This window comes from Micromys minutus (assembly GCF_963924665.1).
Source record: "Micromys minutus genome assembly, chromosome: 13".
Classification (NCBI taxonomy): domain Eukaryota; kingdom Metazoa; phylum Chordata; class Mammalia; order Rodentia; family Muridae; genus Micromys; species Micromys minutus.
This window is the reverse complement of record NC_137982.1, coordinates 42,983,543-42,999,271: the sequence shown is the minus strand read 5'-3', so window position 1 is coordinate 42,999,271 and position 15,729 is coordinate 42,983,543. Positions and strand designations below refer to the sequence as shown.

General features: G+C 41.8%; 1 protein-coding gene across 1 annotated transcript; it reads right to left on the bottom strand.

The window, feature by feature from the left end:
• Positions 1–1,107: 1,107 nt before the first annotated feature.
• On the bottom strand, positions 1,108–13,924 carry KLHL41 (kelch like family member 41). The gene is made up of 6 exons (XM_080927865.1): positions 12,719–13,924; positions 9,312–9,469; positions 9,100–9,207; positions 6,205–6,390; positions 3,808–3,954; positions 1,108–1,684 (listed from the first exon to the last, which is right to left on the bottom strand). Exons 1-6 carry the CDS (start codon positions 13,826–13,828, stop codon positions 1,573–1,575), a joined length of 1,821 nt encoding a protein of 606 aa, XP_080783991.1. The 5' UTR covers positions 13,829–13,924; the 3' UTR covers positions 1,108–1,572.
• Between the last annotated feature and the right edge of the window lie 1,805 nt (positions 13,925–15,729).

Below are 15,729 nucleotides of genomic sequence, written 5' to 3'. Positions count from 1 at the left end.
GAGGGTTGTATGGACAACTAGAGTTCAGAGTTGGTGAGTGCAAGTACCTGTTGCTCCAGAAGACACTGGCTCTTCCAGTCTGCCCCCTCATCTGGGATGTTCCTCGAATCTTGGAAGAGAGGGTGTGACACAAATACATTCCTTTTACCAAGATTGGGGTCTATGGGAAGAGCAAGGTAGGAGGTGGGCTGGTGCTAGGACAATCCTGAATTTGTTCAGACGTGTTGGAACATTTTCCCATCACCAGGAAGTTCACTCTGAGCTTGCAGATCACTGGGAGGTCCCAGCTCCAGAAAGAAATGTGGGACTCGTCGTTGGTATTTAATGTCATGTGACTACATGGCGCCACTTAAGGTGCAATTGGACAAGTGTGAATTGAGGGGAGATGTGGGACTGTCCCCTCAGGCACGAAGAGCCAGCAAAGGAGGCTTGTGACAACCGATCCATACACAGATGTTTGGCTTAGGTCATGACTTACGTGGTTGAATCAGATGACCATGGTAGACTCAGGAGTCTAGACACATCCCTCCATTTGGTGTCTTACTGTGTTACCTCAAGAGCTGTGGCTTCAGACAACTGCCACCACACCTGGCTCAGTCACCTCTCTTACTGTTGGAAATTTAGTAAGTTACTGAACCAGTGACTGTATACTCTCCTTCACATCACCTTCTGCCTTGGAAGTTTAAACATCCCCATGTTAACTGCTGTGCTTAATGTTGTGAAGACTACGATTTATTGGGATAAATGTAAGCCTTTTATAATTGTGGCCAGAGAGATGGATCAGCAGGTAAACATGCTTGCCTCAGAAGCTATGAACTCAAATAGAAATCTTTAGAACCCACAGTCCCTCCCCCACACCAAAGGCATGTAGCTAGAATGTTCCTACAGAAAGATTCCTACAGGCAGACAGGAATCCACAGAGAAGCTTGAAGGCAAACTATCCTGGACAGTGGAGAAACAGCAAAGAGACCCTGTCTGTAATGAGGTGAGACATGAGAGTGGGTGCCAGATGTTGTCTTCTGACCTCTACACACACACCGTGGCACATGCCAGCATTGCATACATTTTGTATTAGAAATAACTGATATGCAAGGGTCCCGACAAGAATGGGGAAAGGACTGAGGCTCATTTATTTATACTTCTTAAGCAGCAATTTCTAGTCATCTTCATTGTAAGGCACAAGATTCCTGTTGTAGCTCAAAAACATGGAAAGGTTTGTTACCCAAACATTTCTTAAGAATGTAGACATATGCATTTCGTTTACAATAGAAAACAAGTGTAAATGTACCTTAAGAACAAAGGATAGGTAAACAGCTCAGGATGCAGAAAGCTCTCGTCTTTGAGAAAGGTTTAACAAAATACCTGTCCAACTGAACACTAAACTTCCTAGCAAAGGGTTTTATACTCAGCACACTGAAAAACTTGGGGATTCAGTTACACTGCTTTACCCCATAGAAACGGGACGGGTTGCTGTAACCCCACATGAATCATCGTATGGACTTAAAGGATGACGCTAAGTTAAAGCCCTCTTGTCCCAACAAGCCACCTCTCAAACTGTCTTTGTCACCTCCTTTATAGTTTAGACAGTTTAAACAGATTTAAGCGTGTTGCTAGGCAACTGGCTCCAGAAGCATAACGGATTTCCTTCAGCATCCCAGCCCATTCTTTCTTATCATCTTCGTACCTGATGGAAAAGAAAAAATAATAAGCAGCCTTTAGTGACAGAGTTTTGTACGTTTTTTGTGTTCAGTATAAAAATGGGATCTTCTGGGAAAAAGTCCCACCACCTTCTACCCAGACAAAGTCCCTGTTAAATTCAGTATTTCTGTATCTCACCCTCTTGCAAATTCTAGCCTCCCTGGTCCTTGTAAATCAGTGGGTTTGTTTGTATGTTTGCTTTAACTTTTTTTGAGGGAAAGAAAGATTACAGTGAATGTTTTATGGCCACCTTTCCCTCAAGACAACTAATTTCCTCAACACAACATAAGGATTTTTTTAAAGCTTATATGTGTGTATATACGTATGTGTATGTATTGTATATGTGTGTGTGTGTATGTATGTACACACAGGATTGAATTAGAGCTACAGGTGCCCTGTGCCCTGCCATGAACTGTCTATCAAGAAGTGTCTAAGGCACGGACATGGTTTGGTGAAACTACTGGTCTTTCAGCCGTGTGGCTCAGCAGTAGGGAATAAAGCACCTGCTAGTTTGGGTCCAGAATGAGTAACAGCCACTATCTGGTCTCAGGTGCAATGTCCTGCCATCACTGATTGGACATAATTAAGTGTGCCAACGAAACAAGTAGGAATCTTGTTAAAATGCCACCTCTGGTTCAGAAGCTTTGAGGAGGGGTCTGGGATTCTGTGTCTCCAAGCAGCTCAAAGGGATGCGAATGCTGCAGATGTTCTATAAGCCATACTCTGGGAAGCAGGGTACCAGCCCGTCCGAGAACAGGCCACTTGAAGACCTCTGGCCTTGGCAGTGGGGCTGGTCTGGAAGATGATGGGAGATCATGAGGGGGGCCGTTCTAGGAGATTATGCAGCATGGGCTCACGTAGGCTCTTCTTAGGCACCCAGAGTCCCCTCCTTACAGCCAGATGTCAAGCACAAGCAAGAACCATTCATTCTAAGTATCCTGGTGGGACCTATCGACCATCAGAGGCCCTGCACAAGACTGTGGTCTCCAAATGGAGCTTATGCTCCCGTGACCTCCAGGGTACATCTTGGTTTCCATTCGATATTTACTGTATCTGACACTATGGTAAAAGTGTCCCCTGCCCTTTAAGAAACATTCTTGGACTTAAAAAGTTCAGTTGAGTAACCACTGCCTGCAGCTGTCAGGGTGGTAATATGGATAAATAGTTTCACTTCTTTTTAAAAAAGCATTGACTGTCAGGCCTGGTGGCCCACACCAGGAGCCAGAGGCTGATGGATCTCTTTAGTCTGAGACCAAACTGGCCTAAAAAAGAAAAGAAAGAAAACTGAAGGAAAAAAAAAAAGCATTTACTAAACAAACCATCAAACAATTGGAAGAATAAATTATACTTAATGAGCTCATGTAAAAATTAAAAGGCTAAATGTTTCTTCAGTGCTGTGGATTTTTAAAATTATTTTTAAAAGATGATTTTTTAAAAAATGTGCAGTGGTGTTTGCTTGCATGTATATCTGTGTGAGGGCATCAGATCGCCTAGAGCTGGAGTTACAGACAGCTGTGAGCTGCCAGGTAGGTGCTCTAGGTCCTCTGGAAGAACAACCAGTGCTCTTAACCGCTGAGCACCTCTCCAGCCCCCCAAGTGCTCTGTTTTCTTAGAAAAGGAACTACTCTGAAGCTTAAAGCTAGAATTGGGCAGAAAAGCTCAAGTATCCGAACTCATTGTACAATTAAAGTAACCTGTTTAGGGCTGGATCGGTGGCTTAGCAGTCATGACCACTGGCTGGTCTTCCAGAGGACCCAGGTTTGATTGCCAGCATCCATGGCGACTCAAGCCTGCAACGCCAGCTCTAGGGATCCAAATGCACCAGACAGGTGTGCAGTATACAGACAGACATGCAGGAAAACACCCATATACACAAAACAACATTTAAAAGATTAAAACAACAACACAAAAGAAACCAGTCTAGATGACTTCTTTCTTTAGTCTTGCAGCTAATCACAATCACGTGGTCAGTAAGTCAAGTTCAGCTGAAACGTATAGTTTACCACTGAGACATACCATGCGTGGTGGAAAAACCTGGTTTGTTTACTACAACATTGCGTATCAATTCCCTGATTTAACACTGGTTCAGAGAATTGGAGGACAACTTACTTCCATATGTCATTGACTTCAGTGGGCGCAAACTCTTTAGACTCCAGCTGAATCATCGCAAAGCCGCCGATGGCATACAGAGACCCTGCCAGGCTGACAAGGCTAATGGAACTTCTTTCCTGGGGAAACTCCGTCATCACTTCCCACCTAGGTATTTTATTGAAAATACAGTCAGCATAAAATGTACAGAAATACAGCATTTTGGTGTAATTTTGTAACTTTTTAATTTGTTGCTTCAGAAGTAGTTTAACATATATTAAGAAAACCAGATAACAAGAAAAAAAATATTTTTTTCTCTCTTAGCAAACAAAGTGCTAAGTGTGTCAATCTCTTTTTCACAGTAGAAATAAAGTGTCTACAAGGTAAGTCCCTGCCTTGTATTATGCTGTTTTGATAAATATGCCGTATAAATTGAACAGACTGACCTGACGGGCCGACACCACAGTGGATAGTGTACTTGCTTTTGTTCTAAGCAATCCTGCTACTCTGGGCACAGAACTGAGTTTGGGGATGACAGACTGTGTGCACACTGTCTGAATATCCATCCTGGAACAGAGGCTTCCCCTGTGCAGGCTGAAGCTGTCTGCACAGGAAGCGAGTGAACGAGCTTTCCCTCTATTTTCCGACCTTTCAGCTGAGTATATATTTAAACACATACAAACCTGCACCAGGCATGAAAGTAAGGGAACAGGGACAACAGCCTGAATTTTATTTTCCCCATCAACCCCTTCAACACCTATTTGGGGGACACATGGGCTAGGTTCAAGAAGCTATTCATTACAACAAAAGCAGAGAAATCATCCATAAGGGGACATTCACTTCTAGTGACAGCCGTGGTTTAGATGTTACAAAGCACTTAGGAGTCGTCGGACTTAATCCCAAAATCTTCCATCTGACGTTTTGGGGACCTTTAAGCTGCTATGCAGAGGCAGCTATGGACAAGAGAGCATTGCTACCTACAGAGGAGAAGCAGCAGATTCAAGTCAGTACTGACTTACCTCCATGTTAGCTGAGAATGAAAGAAACTGACCTACAAGGGAAACTAGTAATTCTCAATTCTCAAAGTAAAGACTCATAGATTTAATTTTGTCATTTCTAAAGAATGTGTTTGTGTGTGTGTATGTGTGTATAAAACTAGAAACGCAGAGGGTTTATAGTGTGCAGATTTACACGTTTTTATTTTAGACAGTGTTTCACTCTGTGGCTTTGGCTGGGCTGGAACTTGGAGATCTGTCTGCCTCTGCCTCCCTTCGGCTGCCAGTCAAAGTTGTGCCCCACCCCCTAAGTCCCACAGATTTAAGTTTCTTTTGTATTGGAGCATTTACCCTTACTGTCCGGTCTTTAAGAACATTATTTTTTGGGCTGGAGAGATGGCTCAGCGGTTAAGAGCACTGGCTGCTCTTCCAGAGGTCCTGAGTTCAATTCCCAGCACCCACACGGTCTCACAGCATCTGTAATGGAATCCAACACCCTCTTCTGGTGTGTCTGAAGACAGCAACAGTGTACTCATACACATAAAATAAATAAATCTTTAAAAAAAAAGAACATAATTTTTCATGATCACTTAAATCTAGTTTTGTAAAAATGCTTTATGATTTGTAGATATCAAAATTATTTTGTAACCATATACATTTGGTTTCTTAGAAAAGCAATAACTCTAATTTTTTATTGCTAACACAATGCATATGCTATTGTATATGTGCTATATCTATAATATATAAAATACAACACATATGTGAACGGGTTAAACACATGTACTCACCTTGGGGCGTAAGCTCAAAAATTTAGAAAGACTAATTTCATATCAAAATATTAGTCAAGTATTTTTTTACATTAATCCAATAAAAACAAAAGTTAAAAAAATAGTAAATGTATAAAGTATTCATAATGTATGAGTGCTAGTTGTTAACAAGTGGAAATCTTCTTAAATTTTGTTTTTTTGTTTTTCGAAGCAGTATTTCTCTGTGTGGACCAGGCTGGCCTTGAAATTAGAGATCCACCTGCCTCTGCCTCTCAAGTGCTGGAATTAAAGGTCTACACCACTATGCCTGGTCAAAAAAAAAAAACAAAACAAAACAAAACAAAAAACCCTTTTAATTCTTAAACTCCCTGTTCCTAAGACATGCATATTCATCTAAGTTTGTACAGTATTTCAGAGGTAATAATGCTTTTGCTAAATAACTAGATACATACAGTTAATGCAGACTCAGGCCAACAACGTGTCAACATCGACTCAGGGGTCCCAGATTCCTAATCACAAGGCATGGGGTGTTGGAAATACTTCCCCTTTAATCCAAGGTTCTCTGGCTTCCCCTCCCCGAGCCTGAGAAAGCAGAGTTGCTACCCAGATGCAACAACTAAATGTACAGGATTCCTGTGTGCAGCAAAGCAACTCACTTATTGGTTTTGAGGTCAAAGGCTTCTACGGAAGCTGAAAGACCATCTTCAGTGACCCCTCCTGCGATCACAATTTTGCCTTTATGGATTGCCACCCCAAACATGGAACGAGGGGTTTTCATCGGAGCCAGGTCTTTCCAGTCTCCTTTCTTCGGGTTGTAGATAAACACCCTATTCGTACACTTTCTGTGAACACAAAAAGAAAATAAATGTTCATTTTTGCTGAAGCTACTTTAATAACTTAGTTCTGTTTGTGATGGAGAATACACTCTACTTTTTAAAAAGTAACCTGAAACTCTTGGGGTGAGGGATGGAGCTTAGTGGCGGGGTGCTAATGGAGCACGTTTGAGTCTCCATGTTCAAACCCTAAAAAAAGTTTCTCGAGAGTAAGTCCAGCCTTATCTACATAAGATCCTATATTAAAAATTATTGACTGTAGATTACATAGTAATCGTGCAGGCTGATTAATGATGAAAATAGTTTTACAAGCTAAATGCCAGAAGAAACATATACACTCATTGAATTATTCTCAGGATGAACCTTAGGGAGTCTTAAAAGTTTTTCATAACTGATCAATAGTCCTGAATCCCAATAGTAACCAGTTTGGTAATGCCAACAAACAAAAACTCTTCTGTGAGAATAGCTTTTTCTTAATATGAAAAAAGACCATATATAACATTTCCTTTGTGGGATGGAGAGATGGCTCAGTGGCTAAGAGCACTGACTGCCCTTCCAGAGGTCCTGAGTTCAAATCCCAGCAAACACATGGTGGCTCACAACCATCTGTAATGGAATTCGATGCCCTCTTCTGGTGTGTCTGAAGACAGCAACCGTGTACTCATCACATACATGAAATATATAAATACATCTTTTAAAAGACATTTCCTTTAAGACTTGACTGTGGCAAGGAAGGTGTTGGAGAGAGGAAAATAGAAAATCATATTCACTAGGGCACTTTATAGCCCTTCTGCCCCTCCCCCCATATTTGGGATTGGACTCAAAGTCTTCCATATTCTAGAAATTGCTACTGAGTTGCACCCCCAGCCTCAGCCCCCTACTTTTAGCTAATGATTTATTTCAAAGTTCTTGACTTAGACATTTGCTAGGTAATGCTGTCTAGATACTAAGATTCTCAAGATTAACATATTATTTCTCGCAGACATGAATGCTTCTTATAAACGGATTGATTTTCTGGTTACCAGTGTTAACTGAAGGAAACAATTTAAATCATTTTGGCAGAATTCCAATGTTTTCGAAGTCATAACACGCTTAATAGAGATTGTTTATTCCATTTACTTAGGAAAAAAAATCCAAATTAAATTTACCATGTCCATCCTTAATTAAGTATTCATTTGATGGAAAAGCAAAGATTAAGGAAGGGATTTCATTTCAGGATATACCATCTTTGAATATGGAGAGAGAGAATAAAAAGCTCAGTGCTTGTTCAGTTACATCTTCTGTGCTATTTTTATAATTTCCATTGAATAAATGAATTAGCTACAGGATACAGAGTTCTTCACTTGACACAGAAGTTTGGGTTTGACTTTCTTCCTGTTATGCCTGTATACTTTTGGTTTTTGTTGTTTGTTTTGACATAGGGTCTTGCTATGTCATCTAGGTGGTCTGGAAATCCCAGGATCAGCAGATTCTCTGGCCTTAGTCTGGGACTGTGAGTGCATGTTCCTGTGCCCAAATGTACCTTTGCAAGTCACAATTTCACTTCATCTCCGGGGTTGGACAGCTCTACTAAAAGTTAGCCTGGACAAATGATAAACCAAGTAAGGCAGCTTTCTCTAGGATGGAAGACTTCACACTGTAAACAAAAGGTGATCATGTGACTGGAGTGGATGCTGGCTTAACTGACCTCCGGAGCACTCTCTGAGATGTAAGATCTCTGTCCTGGCCATAGGTGCCTAGATCAGTGGGTCTCAGCCTTCCTAATGCTGCCACCCTTTAATATAGTTCCTCATGTTGTGGTGAACCTCCAGCCAAAAATTTATTTTTGCTGCTAGTTCATAACTGTAATTTTACTACTGTTATGAATCATAATGAAATGTCTGTGTTTTCCGATGGTCTTGGGTAACCCAGGTGGAAGGGGTTGAGCTACAGACTGAGAACCTCTGGCCTATAAGCCAAGATGGGGTCCTATATGAGATGTGCCCTGGATTTCTCTCAAGGGACGAGCTGAAAGTAGTGAAACAGAGACCTGAGAGGGAGGGAGTCACCAACGTGTCGCTGGAGAAATGACCGCACTCCTCCAGTTACTTTGCTTGTTGATATAAATTCCCTCTTCTGCACGTAAAGTGCGGCCCCATATCGCTTGTGTGCACTGCTTTCCTAGTGGAGATACTTTGATGCCATGTTAAAGAGCACTGTGGAAAATTTTATTCCCTTCGGTCTGGTGGCCTGAGTTCAGTCCCTAGATCCCGTAAGGTGGAAGGAGCTCATGGGTGTTGTCTTCTGACATCCGTGTGTGCGCTTCTGAAAGTGTGCACCATCCACATTATAGAACAACAAAGTAAGGAATTTCAGTTCTAATCTGCTTATGGCTCATGACTAAGAAAGCCTACTGGTCTTTGTACTAAAAGAAAAGGCAGTTAAATAAAAGGCTGACTGTGCTCCCAGTTGCTGCTCTCCCATTGTCAGGATGCGTACCACTGAGGTATTGTGCTCATATGGCAGCGTCCTACATTCCTATTTGATCTGGTGACTTTAAAACCTCATAATTACAATTTCCTCTCATAACTTCTCAAATTTCTATTTGCAGTTTTTAATCTGAAAAAAATATGGTGTTAGAGACCCACGTCCCATTTCAGTAGGTAGCTGTAAAAAAAGGAAGAAACACTTGCCATACTCTCCTGGACGCGAATCAAAAGGAAGCTCTGGTGCACTTACTTGTCATCTGTCTTTCCGCCTAGACAGTATATCATCCCGTTATGTGAAATCACATTGTGGCCATAGACTTTAATAGGAAGGTTTTTCACCTCACTCCACTTTGCAGCCCTGAAATGAAACGACAATAGAGTTCATGTTCCAGCTGGTAAAAGTACGGATTTGTAGGCATGCTTATGGAACAGGAATGTTATGGGACCGATATGTCCACTTACGCAGGATCATAGCATAATACAGAATCCAGTGAGGCCTCTGTCTGAAGGTCCTTGCCGGCGACCACATAGATTTTGTCATCTACCTCTCCAAGACCAAAGAGACACCTGGCTGACGGGAGCGGAGGCAGGCCAACCCACTCAGATGTTAGGCTATCAAGCTGGAAAAAAAATGAGTAATGGAGATTGGTAGAAAAATATTACCAGATGTAACTAAGAAGTTCTTAATATTTCATGCTGTTTAAAAATCTACAGAGATGAACGAAGATCTTGTACAACTGTAATCCTCAAGTATTATATTTTAGCTTAGCATTAATAAAAAAGAATCCTAAAGTATCATATTTATATTTTAGCACAGAATCACTAAATAGAACGAGAAAATCGACTTGGCCTATATATTAAAATGAAAGCAAAAATGAAACCCCTAAAATGACATCAAGAGAGAACAGCGAATAAAATGGAATTGTAAGGATGGGGCCGTTTCTTGTCAAATCCTTCTCTGAAATTGCCTCGCTCAGTTTTGAAACATTTGGGACACTGGGGAAGACAGGGTGTCTGTGGCAGGGGTCACAGTATGCGAATGGCCCCTGCATGCTATATTTAACACACTCCCAAAGCCAGCTCTGGGACAGCTGGACTTGTCACTCAGTCCACTGAGAGGGAGGGCAGAGTCGCTTTTCCATCTTTGAAATATGTCTAGGTTCCCTGTGCTTTACTGTACAGGAAAATACTCATTTCAGTTTCTGTGTCTTGGGTGGGGTCATCTTAAATATCATCTTTCTGGTCTGTGCTAAGCAGCAGGCTGGTTTGCAGCCAGCCCTATGATGGCTGCCAGTGTTATGCTCTGACTAGAGATTCATTTTGACACCTACTTTCTAAAATCTTAACACACTCCTTGTTTGCAGTTTAGGGTAACACTGACATGACAAGGAAACTTTCTGAGAGGTGCGGCTGCCTTGTTACATACCTTTTCCAGGTGAAGAGGATTGCCTTCACCTCAAAACCAGTAGAGCCAGGAATAAGACACACCTGTAGGGGTGCGGAGGGGCTTCTCCACAAGCCTTTCTGTCTCTGGTCTAGTGGTGCCAGTTAAAATTCTGAGACTAGAGGACACAGCATGCCACGGGGTTAATCCCCTTGTCCACAGGGTTAGCTTTGCAGACACTTAGTTTCAGCATCTAGATCTAACGGTAATGTTTTCATTTTTGGAAAAAGAATCTGAGGCCAAGAAAGAATCAGAGGGCTGAGAGAATGTAGTCCAGTGGGGCTGAGATTACCTGGGTTTGATTCCTAGCACAGCCGAGGACTGGGGGTGTACTAGGTAATAAAGTAGAACTAACAATAAACATTTATGGACTCTGAAAAGTTCTGTGCAAAATACTCAAGTAATCTATCTCATTTGGCTAAACCGGTAGGTACACCTGCCCAACTTCACATGGTTTTTTAGGTGGTTTTCAATACCATGCCATCTAATAAATCTACAGGCATTTTGCTGCTTGAGACAAGGTGTCATTATGCAGCTTGGCTACTTTTATTTTTAATGGATCAATGGTCATCTTAATCCCAAATGTGAGGGCCCAGTTCCCACACAGACTATGAGATACCCACCTTCATATCCCTTCCTTAGAGCATTTTCTATACCAGAGGACAGCAGATGGCCAGCCAGCACCTTTAGTGGATGGGCTCTCAAGCTATTTAACCTTCCTCTGTTAAAATTAGGGTTTATACCTAGAATACTCAAAGTGTGGTCTACTACTGTGGTCTAAAACTTGATGAATCTATGAATTCTATGGGGGAGGGGAAACCAATCTGAATAAGGCCCCAAATTCCCACAGTCTATTTGCAGCATATGCCAAATGTCAGTTCACTCTGAATTTAATACATCTCACACATGCAGCCAGAGCCTGAAATTTGCATACAAAGCTCTCTTTTATTATTTCAATTCAGGCATCTTGATCTACATCTGTGCCCTTTCAGAAGTAGCGAGGGAAATGCCCTTCCTCTGTGTAACTGTCGGTGGCTCCTGCTTCGGTCAGGAAATCTCACTTGGAAATCGACACAATAAAGATAAAGGGAAGGCTGGAGAGATGGCTCAGCAGTTAAGAGCACTGACCGCTCTTCCAGAGGTTGCTGAGTTCAAATCCCAGCAGCCACATGGTAGCTCACAACCATCTGCATTGCAATCTGATCTGTGTGTCTGAAGACAACTACAGTGTGCTCATATACATTAAATAAATATCAGAAAAAAAATAAAGATAAAAGGAAGCAACAGGATTTAGAGAGCAAAGGTTAAAACGAGGACTTGAGAACAGAGAGAGTGCAGGTTCGGGTATGTTTTTAAAGTGTGTGTGTGTGTGTGTGTGTGTGTGTGTGTGTGTGTAGAATTACTCTATGCTTTAACTGTTCCTTGGATCTGTGATTATATTATCTGACATATCTGCCTGTGCCTGTCTACATATCCATTTGATTTAATATTTTTCACTTCCCAGATATATTTACAATCTTTTTCATAGGATTTTCCCTTTCTAAAGTTAATTTGAATTTGAAATTAGGACTTGGGGAAATTTCTGGGTTACATTCAAATACTTTTGCTAGTGTCTCTCACTGGAAATTAGAAAATTAAGAAACATGATTAGTATATATTATTTTGACTATATTTCTCTAACAGGACAACTTGGTGAAAGCTAGTATTTTGTGAATACATCATGGTATGCTGCGTATTTTGAGAGCATGCAGTGACTGTGGTATGACATTCCACACTTGCTTATCTCTGGCCTTTCCAATTTAAGTCCCTGAAAACCAGGCCATGATTAGCTATGACCTAAACAAATTCTTACTGATCAAACCACAGTGAGATTTGGAATGCTTTTCTTTTTGTCTTTGTATGATCCAAAGTGTACAGAATATACACACAAGTCCTTTCTTTTTCAATAAAATCTTTTGTACAGTAACAAGAAATAAATGAAATGCTTCCTTTTCTCAGTTAAAAGGAAGGAAAAAAGTAGACCAAGTCCCCAGTCTCTTGCAGTGTGTAAGGCATTGTGGTGTAGACAAATAGCTTTGCTAAGGAAAATATTCTAACCTATTTATCAGGTAACAGTGTTAAAGATTATAAAGTCAGTCTTTATCTAAAGCCCAAGCTTTGAAGAATTTTAACTACCACTGGCTACCTACACACTGTTAGGGAGAAAGGGCAGGAAGAAAATCTGAGTCGTGAGTTAGGCATAAGGACTTCCTTCGCCACACCTTTTACTTAAATATGAAGTCTGGTTATTTCTGCCAACACAGTTAAGTATCACAGTGTTAAGAGGGTACAATGGGATGGCCATGTGAACAGTATGTAAGCACCCCGCCCCCGGACAGCTCACAAATCTGCTAATGGTGGTGAACCCCAGCCTGCGTGTCCTTACCTGGAAAAAGTACGATTGCAGGGGTTGATCCTTATTCTCTTCGTCCACGTACAGTCCTCCGACCACATAGATCTGATTCTGTTGGGTGACAATACTGGAATGATTTCTGGGGACCTGCTCAGCTAGGGCAGTAAGGTAACACTCATTTTCCATGGGGTCATACGCCACAGCAGCTGTGTCATTGACCAAGAGGATGAGATCTTTAACGAACATTCCATGCCTGGGGATATCATTCAGGTAACCAGGAAGTAAGTCTTCATCACCAACATCGCCGTTCACCTCACCTGTCCCCCCCTTCTCTGCATTTTTGCTGGGTTCTGGGAGTTTGCCTGCAAAGGCGTCTTTTAGAACTTTGATTTTTTTCTGGACTTCTGGGTTGCTTTTAATTATGTCATCTTTCTCGACGTGGTCTTTGAAATATTTCTCTGCCATAAGGCGAAAACGAATACAGTCAAATACTTCACTAAGAGTTTTCGCCCTGTTTTCTTTGTCTGTCCGCACCCATTTCATCACGGCCTCAAACACTACCTCCTCCTTTTCTACGTTGAGGCTGTCATTTGAAATGACGGAGATCAGCTCCTGTGGGGACAGTTGCATGAAGTCTTCTTCCTTGCAGATCTGCACAAAGCGATCGGACACAAACTCCCGGGCAGAAATGGCAAGTCTCGGGCAGTCGAGAAGAAGCCCCAGTCTTAGGATGGCCAGACAGTTACCAGGAGCCAGTCTTTTCTGAAGGTAAGACACGCAGACAGTGAACACCGACGGGATCTGGAAGCGGCTGGACAGGGCGAAGATGTCCTGCACGTTCCCGTCATTGAGATCGATACTGGCAGAGTACAGGTATTTGATGATCAGATCAAGTATACCTGGGTCCACGTTGTCTAGCGCTACCTCCTTCTTTTTCTCCTCCTCAATTTCAGATAAAAAGTACTCACGGAAGTAAGGGCTACAAGCCGATAGTATCAGTCTGTGGCAAGGGAAACTTTTGTCACCTGCTTTTAGGGTGCAATCGATGAATTTTTTCTCTTCCAGGAGATCTTTTAGACCATCCTGAAGAAGGGTGGATTGGTAAAGCCGGAGTTCTTCGGCAAGCTCCCGCTGGGAATCCATTCTGTGAGGAACCTGGGTAAGGAAGGGCACACTGAGAGTCTCCGCTCTTGGTTGCACACAAGGTCTAGCTGTAAAAAGGCAGCTCACTGTGCCCTGCGCAGCCTGAAGCCTTTGCAATTTAATCCCACCGGCTAAAGATAGACACCGGCTCTACCGACGGGAATTTAGGAGAGCTAGTTTGGAAAGGAGTGTTGTTCAGCTGTCTGAGATTGAAAATAACAACTGGGACTTCTGGTCACTAGGGAAACGGCTAAGGAACAAGACATTCAGGTGAAGTGGATAGTGGTGAAACAGAGCCTTGAAACATACGTTAATAAAGGGTGGCTGCAAGAAAATGCTTACTGGACAGCAGGGAAAAAAATGGGTCATAAAAATGAGTCACTCCCCTAAAAATGGCCTAGTGACAAGCTACTTGGCTGTCTGAATTAATGATGCCAAGGTCAAGAATATGAGGTGAGTTCAATTCCCATAAACTATGAGTCCAATGTCTTAAAATACAAAATGTTGCTTTCTACTAAAAGAATTTTCTTTTTCAAGCAGGAAATGTAAAGGTTTTTTTATATATGTCTTGGTTTTATTTAACTTTTTAAATGATGTCTCCATCATACCTGAAGTAACAAATACAGAGAAAGTTAGTTTTCTAAAATATTCTAAATGATCTTTATTTTTAAGTGGGAAAACTGTAACTACTACTGAATTATCAACTTCATTTACACTATCGTTGTACAAGGGATATGAAGTGACGGTAAAACAAAAAAGACAAAAGTTTAAAAGGAATCGAGGCCAGAGGAAAAGAGTACAGTATCGGGGAAGGAAAAGACTTGCATAGAAACTAGGAATATTTTGTGCTGAAACATACGTTTCACGAAATAAAAAGTTAAAAAACAGAACAGATGCAACCCTATGAGAAAAATGCCATCCCCAGAGCCTAAAATCAGGTTGAGCAACTCTATCACCTGCATTATTTAGAGAGCAGACCTTGTTTAAGAAAATGTAACTCTGGAGACATATTTCTGCTGCTGGAAATGGAACACCTATGGAATGAAGACATGATTTCAAGGAACTCAGCCAGGCATAGTGGCACACACCTTGTAATCCCAGGACCTGTGAGGCAGAGGGAAGGAGTTTATTCTCCGTAACACGGTGAGTTTAAAGCCAACCTGGACCCTGTCACTTCTCCAACTGTCCCTTTATTTACATCAGGATGGCATTATACATTTCTTCATGAAGCCCTTTGTGACCATAATCACATCAACTTAGTAGAGCCACAAAGATGCTAAACTGTCAATGCCTGTTCTTAAATGGGTCCCACAAACAGCTCAGTGAAGACCTGACTTGTGTGTTGTGGGGTTTGTGTTGTGTCTACATAGTCCCTACACTGCATAGATGTTCCACAAATACCGGCTGAGTGAGCAAACACCCCAAAATTCAGGGAATTATGTATTTCCAAGCTTTCGGTTCTCTCTCCGTAAAGGGTGCTTTCTTTTCTATCACAGAGTTGATGGCCCTGCCAGCTGCTGAGGTGACAGCTGAAGGGAAAGCTCAATGGTTCTGTTCCATTTATAGACGTCATTAAAGGTTTTAACACACTGGACGAAGCTAGCAGCTGCTCCCTGGTTTAAACAATACATGATTCATTTCTCTCCGGGCGTAACACCTAACATTTGAAAAGACTGGGGGTCAGAGGCAGACAGTAAGGAATGCTGTTTGCCTTGACTCCTTGCTGGTGGGCCATGGTATCCTGCTGTTTGCTCAATACCACTGAGCGGTGTTGATGGGCATTTTATTTGTAATGTCTAAACACTGGAAATCCTTTCTCGTGTCGATGAAGAAACCCATGTACAGTTTTTGTCATCGATTTCTAGTGAATCTGGTTGTGCTGTGTGCTGTGGTTGTACGTG